General features: G+C 45.1%; 1 protein-coding gene across 2 annotated transcripts in view; it reads left to right on the top strand.

The window, feature by feature from the left end:
• NFYC (nuclear transcription factor Y subunit gamma) overlaps positions 1-12,559 on the top strand; it is a 54,901-nt gene extending 42,342 nt beyond the window's left edge. The window contains exons 5-9 of one of the 2 annotated variants that reach the window (XM_015424906.1): positions 552-725; positions 1,877-2,035; positions 9,558-9,665; positions 11,320-11,379; positions 11,635-12,559. In XM_015424906.1, the coding sequence (XP_015280392.1) occupies positions 552-725; positions 1,877-2,035; positions 9,558-9,665; positions 11,320-11,379; positions 11,635-11,751 (618 nt within the window). In that variant the 3' untranslated portion in view covers positions 11,752-12,559. Of the gene's footprint in view, positions 1-551; positions 726-1,876; positions 2,036-9,557; positions 9,666-11,319; positions 11,380-11,631 lie in introns of both variants that reach the window. The other variant, XM_015424905.1, reaches the window with a different exon arrangement.
• The last annotated feature ends 347 nt before the right edge of the window (positions 12,560-12,906 follow it).

Genomic DNA, 12,906 nt, shown 5'->3' with positions numbered 1-12,906 from the left:
CACAGTGGGTGAATACTGAGTGGAGTCCTGTTCTTCATTCCCCCCCCCCATTTTTCTCACTACATCATGTTGGCTGTTTAGTTAAAGTGCTGCCAGCTCTTCTGCTGCATGTAGTAATACTCTGATGTTGCATCAGAAAGGAGCTCAGACCTTCAGAGCACTTTTATATGTTTCTGCCCTCCGTGCAGTCCCAGATCTATAAGCTAACCTCACTTTCTATTATGCTAATATTTCTCCTCTCCATGTGACATCCCCCCCCCCCATAGTTAAGCCTGCCTCATCCAAATTAGAATATGTTGTGAGCAGGAGAGCAAGGGAAATATCTTTGTGACTGCCTCAACACAGCAAGCCGTTGATGCACAACTTCAGTCAAGTGCCTCTTGGCGAGGAAGCAAAATGGTTGGTTGACTTTTCAGAAATCTGGAAATGCTCTGGTTTCCACTGTATTTCCTGAGTCTGTTCTTCCCAAGGCTAGCAAGGGGAGAGCTTCAGCCACCGAGCCTGGCCTTTTCACTCTGGTTTCTTCTTCTTCTTCTTCTTCTGTGGCACAGGAGGAGGTGCGTCAGGCTGTGACTCCAGCAGAACCCGTCCAGTACTACTTCACGCTCGCTCAGCAGCCTGCTGCCGTCCAGGTCCAGGGGCAGCAGCAAGGGCAACAGACAACCACCGCCACAACCACCATCCAACCTGGGCAGATCATAATCGCACAGCCTCAGCAGGGGCAGGTCAGTAGGTGGACTTGGGTCCCACAGATCTGTTTGCCAACAGTAGCCCTTTCTGCCAGTGCAAGGAACCCCTTGTGTCAGGTGGCATTTCCTTGTACTGGGGGGAAATTGCTGCCTTTTGTGGAACAGATACGTGGATGCCAACTTTTGGTGCCTGAAGATCTCTCAAAAACACAATGGGCATTCCACCAAAGTTGGTTGTGTTGAAGGACGTTTGTGGCCTTGCCACCAGAGCTAGTGGTTTGTGTGTTTCCCCCCCACCCCTAAAACTGTAAATTGCCTGTTGGGCTCCAAAGCTGCCTGTTCGCAGTATCTGTACAATTTGAAAATCAAGCCCCTCTAAGGACGATTAAAACATAATACAGTGACCATGTGAACAGGAGCCAGACAAAGTTGATTGTAGCAACAAGAGTAGCTGGAAAACATTCCCCAAACATGCTCTTTGCCACCTCCAGATGCCCTGGGCTGTACGAACGTCTTTACTGCCCTTCTGCAGTCCGGAAGGAGGCTAACCTGACAAGCCCCCCCCCCCCCTTGGGGGAGGGAATTGCACAGAATGGGTGCTGTTTATCTGTGGGGAGCAAAGGGGGAATGAATTAAATTAGTTCAGCAGTAGAAGTTGTGTGTGTCCCCAATTCTAGGTGGGATAAGAAGTCCTGTCTCTCCTGTTGGTGTTGTTTGCCCTCAGGCCTTCCAGCATTGCAGGCTGCATATCTAGACTACCCATGTTGGGAAGCAATGTGCTTTTTTCCCTCTGAAAACACAGCTGCTTAGAGCTGGCTTGGTAGCTTTCTGTGACCAGGAAGTCCAATGGCTGCCATTTCGCATTCACTTTCTGGTTCCACCACTGCAGCTCTGGCAGTGGGTTGATAAGAGTCTAGGCCGCTTCTGCTCTTTGTATGTTTCAAACAAAACAAAATCCATACTGAAATTCTTGTGCCAGCCCATCATCCATCACTGTACTGTTTCATGTCCGTCCCCCCCCCCCAACATGGTGACTTTGTGGAAACCAGTTAGCTTTCCTTCCCTCCATGTATGTGTGTGCGCACATGCACACTCGTCAGATTGGCAGTGTTACTGGAGCCTGTCAAGGCTTGCCTTATCGCTGAGGATGCCAGGGTGCTTCCTCTTGTGCTCTTTTTCTCCCCCAGACCACCCCTGTGACCATGCAGGTGGGCGAGGGCCAGCAGGTGCAGATTGTCCAGGCGCAGCCACAAGGACAGACGCAGACGGCACAGAGTGGGACTGGGCAGACGATGCAAGTGATGCAGCAGATCATCACCAACACGGGCGAAATCCAACAAATACCGGTAAGAGGCCTGCAGTCGTTTGCGGACTCTGCAGTGGGACTTTCCTCTGTTGAAAGCTGCTACTTAAAAAAAAAATGCTTCTCTTCTGAGGCACAATTCTGAACACAGAAAGGATATATCTCCCCACCCCCGGTCAACAGACATGCATTCAATCCTCTTCTCCCAGTCTCCCCTCTTTAGCTTATGGCCCTTGAATCTCCAACCCAGCATTAAAAAAAAACCTCTAGCTACCCCCATGCTTTCTTTTCTCACTTCTGCCTTTTGGGGTGCTGCTCCCCTAAGTGGCTGCCTCCTTGCTATCAAGCCAGCTCTGCTATATTCATCCTTCTCTCTTATCTCTTCAGTTTTGAAGATCATAAAGAACTGACATAATGCAATTAAGGAGTCGCTTTTTCAAATGCTTCCCCTACATCTAATATTTCCATTAAATGGAAGGCCAGAAACTTACCTTGGCATGTCTTGAAACAGCCTTTTCTGAACATGTGAAATTAGCTCTGGGCCAGCCTCTCAAACCTGCTCTGACTCCCTGTTGCTTTCTATGAGCCTGTGAAGCTCCCTATTCCAATATTTAGCCTGGTGAGCTCCATATTGTCCTCTGCAGCATAGAAGAGCTGACGTCCTTTAGCTTGGAGATTGTGGGGGGTGCTGATTGGAGCTAGGACCGTCATGCAAATCATGCACTGAGCCATGGCCCTGCTCTGTCCTTTCCTGGGTTCCTTCCTGATACTCATTCCTGTTTTTTATTCCTGCTCCTATTTTGTTCTGTACACCCCTTTCATCATCATTTGTTTTGCTGCTGCTGACTTATGCCAGTGTTTTGACAAACTCCAGAGAATGTGTCGGGGGGGGGACCACTGGAACAGGGTTCTGGGAAGGATCTTGTATCTGGAAGAGTCTTGATGCTCCACTGCAACCTCCCAGCCGCACTTGATACAATAAGGGAACTGGAAGCCCCTTGTCTGTCTGTGGGTCCAGTTTTGGACCATTTCTGCTCACCCATAATGCAGTTGACAAGACCTTGGCAGCTGTGAAATCCACCACCTGCCCTCTGGACCCATGCCCATTGTGGCTAATGAAAGCCTGCGGTGATGCGGTAGGGACTCGAGGGAGATCATCAACCTATCCCTATTAACAGGGACCTTCTGAAATAAAAAAAGAAGTCTAGGTAAGACATTCATATTTACAGTAGCTATTTTCCCCATAAAAGATACTTGTAAATTTTTCCATTTTTCCAAATCTTTTTTAATTTCAGTCAGAAGTTTCATATAGTTGTCTTTTAATAAGGAACTGCACCTGTTAGTTAAGGTTATCCCTAAGTATTTTATTTTCTTCTGAACTTCAATACCAGAAATCTCTTGTAGTTGTTGTACCTGCTCTTAAGAAACCAACAGTATTTTAAAGAATTGGACAAACTGATTCGGCACTTTATTTGGCAACGTAAAAGAGCCAGAATAAAGATGAATGTATTACAGGAGGAGAGAGGAGGTTTTGCATTACCGGAATGGCACATTTATTACAAAGCAGCAGCCTTGACATGGATGAAAGAATGGATTACCCTGGAAAATCCTAGAATTTTAAAGCTAGAAGGTCATGATTTGAAATTAGGTTGGCATGCTTTTGTATGGTATGAAAAAAGTAGCACGCATAAATATTTTAAACAACATATGGTAAGAGCAGCATTTATGAAGAAATGGGAAGAAGTTAAAAACTTGTTCTACACAAAAATACCTAAATGGGTTTCACCACTTGAATCTTTTATAAATCCTGCCTTACTGACTAAAGTTCAAATGTGGAGATATGAAGATCTTTTAGATAAGAAAAACAATTTAAAAACACAAGATATTCTCCAAAAACAGGACTTTTGTTTGAACTGGTGAGAAAGTGCGCAACTTGACTCAAGATATGCTAAAGATAAACAAACTGGTTTTTATGCAAAGCCTATAGACCTGGACAAAACTTTATTCCATATAGAAGAAAAGTTTATAAAATCATTTTATACACTGCTAATAGACATGAAAATGCAAGATGAAGTAGTGAAATCTTCAGTGATTAGATGGGCACAAAATATGGGCCACAACATAGAATTAGATCAATGGACAAAGATATGGAAAACCAATATAACATTTACTAAAGCTATTTCACATAAAGAAAATATATATAAAATGTTTTATAGATGGCATATAACCCCAGAAAACTTAGCAAAATGTTATCCAAGTATGTCGAAAGTATGCTGGAAATGTAAACAAAATACTGGTTCCCTCTTTCATATGTGGTGGTCATGTAATGTAACTAAGAAATATTGGGTTTGGATACAAGAGATATTACAAAAAATATTAGAAACAAATCTACCATTTTTACCAGAATTGTTTTTATTAAATATTATTCCAGAAAGATTTAAAAAACCAGATGCATATATGATTATACATGTAATAACAGCTGCAAGGATTTTGTATGCAAAATATTGGAGTAAAGAAAAAGTGCCAGCAAAAGAAAAAATTATCTACAAACTATTAGAAACTGCAGAGATGGACAAAGTAGCGTTGCAACTACAAGATAAAAAAGAAGAAATTTTTGAAAAAACATGGTCAAGACTGTATAAATGGATTGAGGTGTATCTGCAAAGATGCACACAATAACTTTATATTATAAGTAACTTATTTTATTTTATTTATTTATTTATTTTTGGGATTTATATCCCGCCCCATCCAAAATACAGCTCGGGACGGCTAACAAACGGCCATGCCGAAGTTAAAATATGCATACAAACAACAGCATAATAAAAACACTATATCTTGACATAAAATTTGGTGCTTTGATAATTTACATAAAATCCAAGATGGGCGACGTCCCACACTGGCGGCCAAGTTCTTCACAGCAGGAGTAACTGAAATATATTCTAGCTTATATAGTATTTTACACGTGAGGGTGCATATAAGTATGATTCTATGTATGTAAACCAATCGAGTTATAAAGACTCCTGTTTGTTATATGTTAGTCTGTCTTGTAGATTCTCATGTTTGTTTCGTTTTCTGTAGAAAATCAATAAAAACCTATTTAAAAAACACAGGGACCTTCTCAGGGAGCTTAAAGGAGGCAGTGGTCTGCCCCCTCCTAAAGAAACCATCCTTGGACCCTGTGGTCCTTAACAACTACCGCCCAGTGTCCAACTTAACATTCCTGGGCAAGGTAGTGGAGAAGGCGGTGGCGACACAACTCCAGGTTTTCTTGGAGGATCCTTTCCAGGCTGGCTTTCAGCCTGCTCACGGGATGGAGATGGTGTTGGTCACCTTGGTGGATGACCTCCGGAGACATTTGGATCGAGGCGGCTTGGTGCTGCTGATACTTTTAGAACTGTCAGCAGCGTTCAATACAGTTGACCATGAATTGTTTACCCACCACCTTGCTGATGTGGGGATACGGGGACTAGCTTTGCAGTGGCTGGCCTCTTTTCTCCAAGTTTGGTGACAGAGGGTGGCGCTGGGAGGGGAGTTGTCCCAGCGACACTCACTTAGATGTGGGGTGCCACAGGGAATGATCCTCTCCCCAGTGTTATTCAACCACTATATGCACCCCCTATATGCAGATCTATCTACTACTGTATCTACTGATGAATGGCCACCATTGTTCCTTCTAAGCTGACTTAGTGTGAGCTAGCTCACAGTTTTTTTTGCCTCCAACTCACCCATTTTTGTCATAGCTCAGGAAGGATGGCTCCAGAGCAAACTAATTTATGCAGTAGCCAAATTGCTCGCTCACAACTTTAATGCCAGTAGCTCACGAAGTAGAATTTTTGCTCACAAGACTTCACAGCTTAGAGGGAGCATTGACGGCCACCCAGACTCTGCCCTAGAACATCTGGATGAGGTGTTACAAGCTGTGGCTGGATGGTTACAACAGAGCAGACTGAAATTGAATCCAACAAAGATGGAGGTCCTGCACCTGGGCTGTGGGAGTCTGGGATTGGATATTAGGCTGCCAACCTTTGACGGAGTGCTGTTGGTGCCAGTGCCAAAGGTGAAGAGCCTAGGGGTGTTCCTGGAGGCCTCATTGACTATGGAGGCCCAGGTCACTGCCACTGCCAGGCCCGCCTTTTTTCATCTGAGGCAGGTTAGGAAGTTGGCCCCATGCCTCACCCACCGCGATCACGCTGCAGTGATCCATGCAACGATCACTTCCAGATTAGATTATTGTAGTTCTCTCTATGTGGGGCTTCCCTTGACTCTGCTCCAGAAATTGCAGCTAGTGCAGCGGCACGGGTGTTGATGTTGTTGCCTTTGCGGGCACATATCCACACGGTGTTGTGTGACCTGCACTGGCTGCTTATTGAATTCCAGATTCGTTTCAAGGTGTTGGCGCTCACCTTTAAAGCCGAATACGGCCAGGGGCCTGCATATCTTCGAGACTGCCTCTCCCCTTATGAGCCCTGTAGAACATTACGTTTTACCAATCAACACCTCCTGGTAGTCCTTGGCCCGAGGGGTATCTGACTTGCCTCAACCAGGGCCAGGGCTTTCTTGGCCCCGGCCCCTGCCTGGTGAAATGAGCTACCGTATGAGATCAGGGCCCTGTGGGTCCTGTTGCAGTTCTGCAGGGCCTGCAAAATGGAGCTCTTCCACCAGGCCTTTAGTTGAGGCAGCGGGCTCTTTTGTTTTGCCCCCCCCCCCCCCCCCCCCAAGTGACCGCAGATCCTGGAAGCCAGACTGGAACCACATTATTTGCCATTGAGGCGCATTGTTGTTTAAGGCAGATGTTTTTAATGATATGAGGAGGAGGATTTTATGGATTTTAAACTGAGTATTTGTAATATGTTTTTAATATTGTAAATCTGCATTAACTACAGATACGCATATGCTGTTACCCACCCTGAGCCTACGATGTGGGGAGGGTGGGCTATAAGTCTAATGAGATAAATAAATACGAAGCATTTTCCTCCTGTTAGCAGAGGTCCAGTGCTGCAGCTGCCAGCTTCTGTGGCTGCCTGGTTTTAGGGGGAAGGCTGAGATGTCCTGTTCTTGTAGCTAAGAAAACTGTTATTGCTTTCTGTGCAGCACATTTGAGCCGCAAATAATACTTAGTGCTGCAAGTAAAATTCAAATACTATTTCCACCACTGCCAGAGCTTATTTAACAGCGTGGTTGGCCCTCTGGTTTTTATTTATGTTCTGCCCTTCTTCATAAAACCAGTGTCGTCTGCAACCCATAAAACAACACAAAAAGTTTTTTACAATCCCTGAAATAATAAATCATTATTTGTACTATTTGTACTATGCAAAATGTTTACATAAGATCTGCACCAAATATATGCAAAACGTACCTGCTGCACCTTAGGGAAACGTTAACAATGGTTTTGCAGATACAAATTGATAGTGACCCTTAACAACTTGGTGGTGGTGGTGGTGGGGAGAATGTAATTTTAAGTAGTCTCTTCTGAGCCAGAAAATCTGTGGTTGCTTACAGCAGAGCAGTGCTGGGAATCCATTCTCTCCAATGAGTTAGTTATTCTAGTTAAAATCTAACTAGATGCCTCTAGTTGCGAAAGTCTTTTCCCTCCCGTAGGCATATTCCAGTCCTGAAATATGGGTGCGTAGAAGCTTGTGCTTGCATAAAGTTTACGGTTGCTGCAGGGGGGTGATTGCTTTGAGGAACAAATATTGGATGCTTTCACAGAGTGCTGGAGAAATCACTAAAGTCCAGAACTTCAGTTTCAGGAGCAAGGATTTTAGAATGTGCTGTCGAGTCACAACCGATTCACAGTGACCCCAGCCTGCCATAGGATTTTTTTTTTCCCAATTCCAAAAATCCATTTAATATATAGTCCTCAAATAGAGAACATATCAGATCTAAAACTAATAAGAACAGACACTACACTTGATCTTAGCCATAACCGCCATAGGATTTTCAAGGCAAGAGATGAGCGGAGGGGTTTGCCAATGCTTTCCTCCATATAGCAACACCAATTGTCTTTGGTGGTCTTCTCATCCACATACTGACTGTGGCTGACCCTGCTCAGCTCCTAATCCCTGCCAAGCTCAGGCCAAACTGGCTTTTAAAACATATGTCTATCCCTGACCTGGATAGCCCAGGCAAGCCCGATTTTGTCAGATCTCAGAAGCTAAGCAGGGCCAACCCTGGCAAGTATTTTGATGGGAGACCTCCAGAGAATACCAAGGCTGGGAAGGCCAGTCTGTCAAGCCACTTCTCTGAACATCCTCCATACCCCAGTAGGAGTCGCCAGAGGTTGACATGACTTCTAAGCACGGGCACAAACACACACAAATGCAAAAATACCCCCCCCCAAAAAAAAGTTTAAAACATATGTCTAAATACCTACCGAACCATCTCTCGTTGTCTCCATGAAGTCCTTTTAAAAAGACACCTTGTATGTAATACTCTAGTGCCTGATGTTGAGGAGGAGAAATTAACTCTCTTAGAATGTTAATAGTGGGGAATTTCAGACAGGTGCTTTCTCCCGGTAGGGAACCGATTCTCAACCGGGTGCTGGTCTGTCATTTCAGACAGAACCCGGTTGAGAATCGGTTCCCTACCGGGGTGAAGTGGCATTTCATTTCACACAGGGAAGCCTCTCTTCCGATTAGGAACCGGGAGGGAAGCGTTTTAATTGTCAACCGCTTCCGAGGAGGCTCCCGTTCCCTCTCCCGGTCCCGATACGCTTCTTTCCCGCCTTTTTTCAGCCGCGCGGGCTTTTTTTTTTTTTTTGAACGTTCGGCTTATATTGATATAACGCTATACCGATCCCATTGGAATACATTGGAATACTGGTATATCGATATATCGCTATAAGACGGACTTTAAAAAAAAAACCGTGGGGAAACAAAGCGGTGCGTGTGTGAAACGCCGAACCGCTTCTGAATCTGCTCCTTTCCGGTAGGGGCAAGCCGTGTGTGAAACGGCAGCCCTCTACCGGTTCATCTGCAAACGGAAGACTCCCGGCTTGAAACCGGGAGAAGACGGGTAATGTGAAATTCCCCAGTGTTTTTTAGTTCTGTATGGCTGCTTTGGGCAGATTCTGGAGAAAGCAGGATAGAAATATTTTGAGTAAATTAGCTATGACCATCGTGAAGAAATAATATTAGATAGTAGCTGTGTAGTGCAAGACTTCCAGCAGGTGACACCCCCTGCCTTGCCTGCTCTTCTACCTCCATTGGCAGTTGTGTGATGTCTGGTATTCAGGCTGAATTGTTGTTAGCTGCCTATCTGTACGGGTCAATTTTCTCTTGAGTTGTGTTGGTGCTTCTGGAAAGAGGACAGAGCTGTTGGATGCGAGGATGGCGGGCTCCTTTTCAGTTCCTTTGAACCTTCTCAGTGGCCGCTAAGGGCACTAGGATGGGGAGAGGGGCGTTGAAGGGGAAAAGGCTTGTGGTTTTTGTAAGCCAGAAGGGTTGCAGACCTTACTCAGCTGACCTCATCCTGTTGCATGTTGCTGTGTTTCCCTGAATCAAGAAGGCAAGGCGAAGCATTTCAAGCAATTGACCTTTTACTTTCTTCTCCATCTCCATTTGTAGGTTCAGCTCAACGCTGGCCAGCTACAGTATATCCGTTTGGCTCAGCCCGTGTCTGGCACTCAGGTGGTCCAGGGCCAGATCCAGACGCTCACGGCCAACACACAGCAGGTATCGATTGGTCCTGCAGGATTTGAGAGCAGCTCATAACGTAACTCTGACTGATGGGAAGGAACTTGGGGCTCCACAGAGGGGGGTGGATTTTCTGATTTTTTAGTTTCTGCAGTTTGCAGATATATCTCCTTACCTGGGGCAGGGGGAATGGGATCCTCGGAGTCATTTCAGAAAGTTTGTGGTTACCTCAGCCTTCATGTTTCAAGCAAGTGTGTACGGGGCACCTCCCGGAAACCAGCCTACTTAGCCTATTTTCTTACTGGTAGAGACAATGATTAACCATTTACAGTTAAAATGAAACATCCACTTTCAAATAACACCTTTTGCACAGCAAACAGAGTGATAGAGTGCAAAAGGTATGGTTTCCATACTGGCCCTGGGAAATATGGCTGTTACTATTGCCAGCTTTCTTTGGCAAATTCAGTTAAATCCTACTCCTTTCCTCTTTCTCAGGCCCATCTTGAGAGCCAGTTTGGTGTAGTGCTTAGGAGCATGGACTCTAATCTGGGAGAACCGGATTTGATTCCCCTCTCCTCCACATGCAGCTGCTGGTGTAACCTTCGGTCGGTTACAAGTGCTTTCAGAACAGTTCTCTCATGAGCAGTTCTCGAAAGAACTCTTTCAGCTCTGCCTACTTCACAGGGTGTTTGTCGTGGGGTAGGGAAGGGAAAGGAGATTATAAACCGCTCTGAGACTCCTTCGGGTAGTGAAGGGCGAGGTATAAATCCAATCTCTTTTTCTCTCATATAGATCAGCTTTTTCCATGTCAGCCACCCACCAGCCTTCAGACAGCCATTATTTGCGCACAAGCACTGTATCTGATTTCCAGTACCTAATGAGAACTATTCTAACTGCTGCTAATAACTTTTTTAACAGTTACATTATGTGTAGCTGTAATCTTCAGCTTCCTCAGACCTGGAGCGCATTTTCGTCTCATACATGACACTATGCCACCCACAGTCGTCTTTCTCCTGCTTCATCCTCTTCTCTCTCCCTTCTTCATCCTTCTCCTTCTCTTAAAATACACCCACCCCTCTCCTCAAAAAAGGGCATCAGTGAAGGACAAATAGTAAGATCCTCCGCATTAACTTATCTGAAAGTTTACAGCTAAGGGCAGCTTTACGCAGGTGGTCTTGATGCTCAGTTTCTCATCTGCTCACATGAATGTCGGCTTGATTCTTCTTCACGCCTTGGCTTCCACACAAGTGAATTAAAATGAAAATCTCACACACACCTAAAGCACACCATGATTCCTTAGTCTCTGCCCTTCCCCCCCAAACTCCCCGGACACCTGTCGTTTTATTTCCTTGTAATGTCTCTCGTGCAGGGAATTTGTTTTGCAAATTGCCTTGTACTTCCTGTGTAGGGCTTGCATCTGTCGAACAAGGGAGTTCTAACCCTCTCTGTTCCTCTTGGACTCCTTCAGCTGGTGAATAATTAAATAGAGCAGTATGGAGGTTTAATGTTTGCAAAGGGCTTGGATATCAAACAACGAGAAGAGCCGTGTTGGGGTGGTGAAGTTGGCAGTTTGCTTCAGAGCAGCTTCCAGTATTCTGCATCATTGGGTGTCTGTTTAATTAAGTTGTGCACTGAATCCTTCCTATAGAGGTGGATTTACCCATCTAAATTTGTTGACAATTGTGTCTTGTAGATTGCACAGACAGAGGTTCAACAGGGACAACAGCAATTCAGCCAGTTTACTGACGGACAGGTATGAGTTCCAGAATCTGTTGCAGCTACTGGTGGTTCAGTCACAACAGGACTGCCCCACAAAGAGAGAGATGAGTCTGGTCATGGCAAAACAAGAATGGAACTGGGGAGGGGTTCTCCCCCCCCCCCCACCTGCCTGCCATGCTTTCCCACATTTGCCTTCAGCACAGTTTTGAAGGTGCTGTTCACTGTGTGGAGTGGACCCATCAGAGGGAGGAAATCTAAGTGTTCTCCTTGTGTTTTTGTCTTCCAGCAGCTGTACCAGATTCAGCAAGTGACCATGCCTGCCGGCCAGGATATCACCCAACCCATGTTTATCCAATCCACTAATCAGACGGCAGATGGACAGGCCCCCCAGGTCACAGGAGACTGAGGTGGCCCAGCTGGTAGGACAGAACTGGCACCAACTGAGTTGCCACGCTGCCAGCCTGGTCCGAAGATGCTTCTCAACCCTGTTCACCCCCCTCCCCCACCCCACAGATCCCTTACCCAATTGTATATCTTCCTTTTATCCAAAGCCATCAAGGGCTGTGATCTGTAATTGAATTATACGAACTGCTTCAGTCTGTTGGGAGGGAGAGATATCCTCCAAATGGACAATAATGCAATATTTTTCTTCCTTGTTTTTTTTGTGGGCTTTTTTGTTTGTTTTTGAAAGAAATTGCTAATTCTACATTGCTCTGTAATTCCACCTGGTACCCGCTTTTCTTTTAAACAAAAAGGGATTTGCCAAGCATTATGGTTATTCTACTTCCTGTTAATTCAATGCCCTGCCATCTTTTCTTTGTCTTCCTCTGACCAGTGAACTTTTGTCTTGTATTGTTGCCCTTACTTAGCATTAGGCAAACACATTCTATCTTTGTAATTCAGTAAGACTGGGTCAGCGTGTGTGTGTGTGTGTGTGTGTGTTATATGAGTGTGTGTAAGGAAGGGGTTTCCCAGTTTTTTGTAAAAGGAATTCCTATGCCTAAGTATTGGTATTTGCAGCTTCGAAAAGAACTAAAAGCCCTCCCCACCTGCCATTCCTGTTTAAATCTATTTTCTAAAAGCTTTAAAGGTGGCTTGACACTATTTTGGAATCACTTGAGAGAATTCGGACACAAAAATATAAGTTATTGGTTAACTGTATAAAGTCAGTGCATGTATTTAAAAGCTGCATGAAATGCAATAAACTTTTTTTAACAATAGTCCAGCTGCCTGTGTCTCGTCTCATAGGCTGCCTCAGCCCAAAACACAGCCAACCACCAGAGATGACCCAAGGCATTTTGGTGCCCAAGGCAGAAGATTTAAATCACATACACATGCGCAAAGCTTAACAGCCTGAAGAGATGGCTAGCCCTGCAGTGCAGTATTAGAGAGACACCGTTCAGTTCACCTTCAGCTGTCCCTGATCCAGCATTTGGGCTCATCTTGGCAAGTGTCTCTCAGCTCGAGCCCGGAGATTGAAATGGTGCTGCCCTAAACAGAGTTCCACCCTTCTAAATCCACTGAAGTTAGTGTGCTTAGAAGAGTGTGACTCTTGCTTAGG

This window comes from Gekko japonicus, unplaced genomic scaffold (assembly GCF_001447785.1).
Source record: "Gekko japonicus isolate JY-2015 unplaced genomic scaffold, Gekko_japonicus_V1.1 scaffold1435, whole genome shotgun sequence".
NCBI classification, from domain to species: Eukaryota; Metazoa; Chordata; class Lepidosauria; order Squamata; family Gekkonidae; genus Gekko; species Gekko japonicus.
Note: the sequence above shows the minus strand (reverse complement) of the source record. Positions and strands in the feature narration are given on the sequence as shown.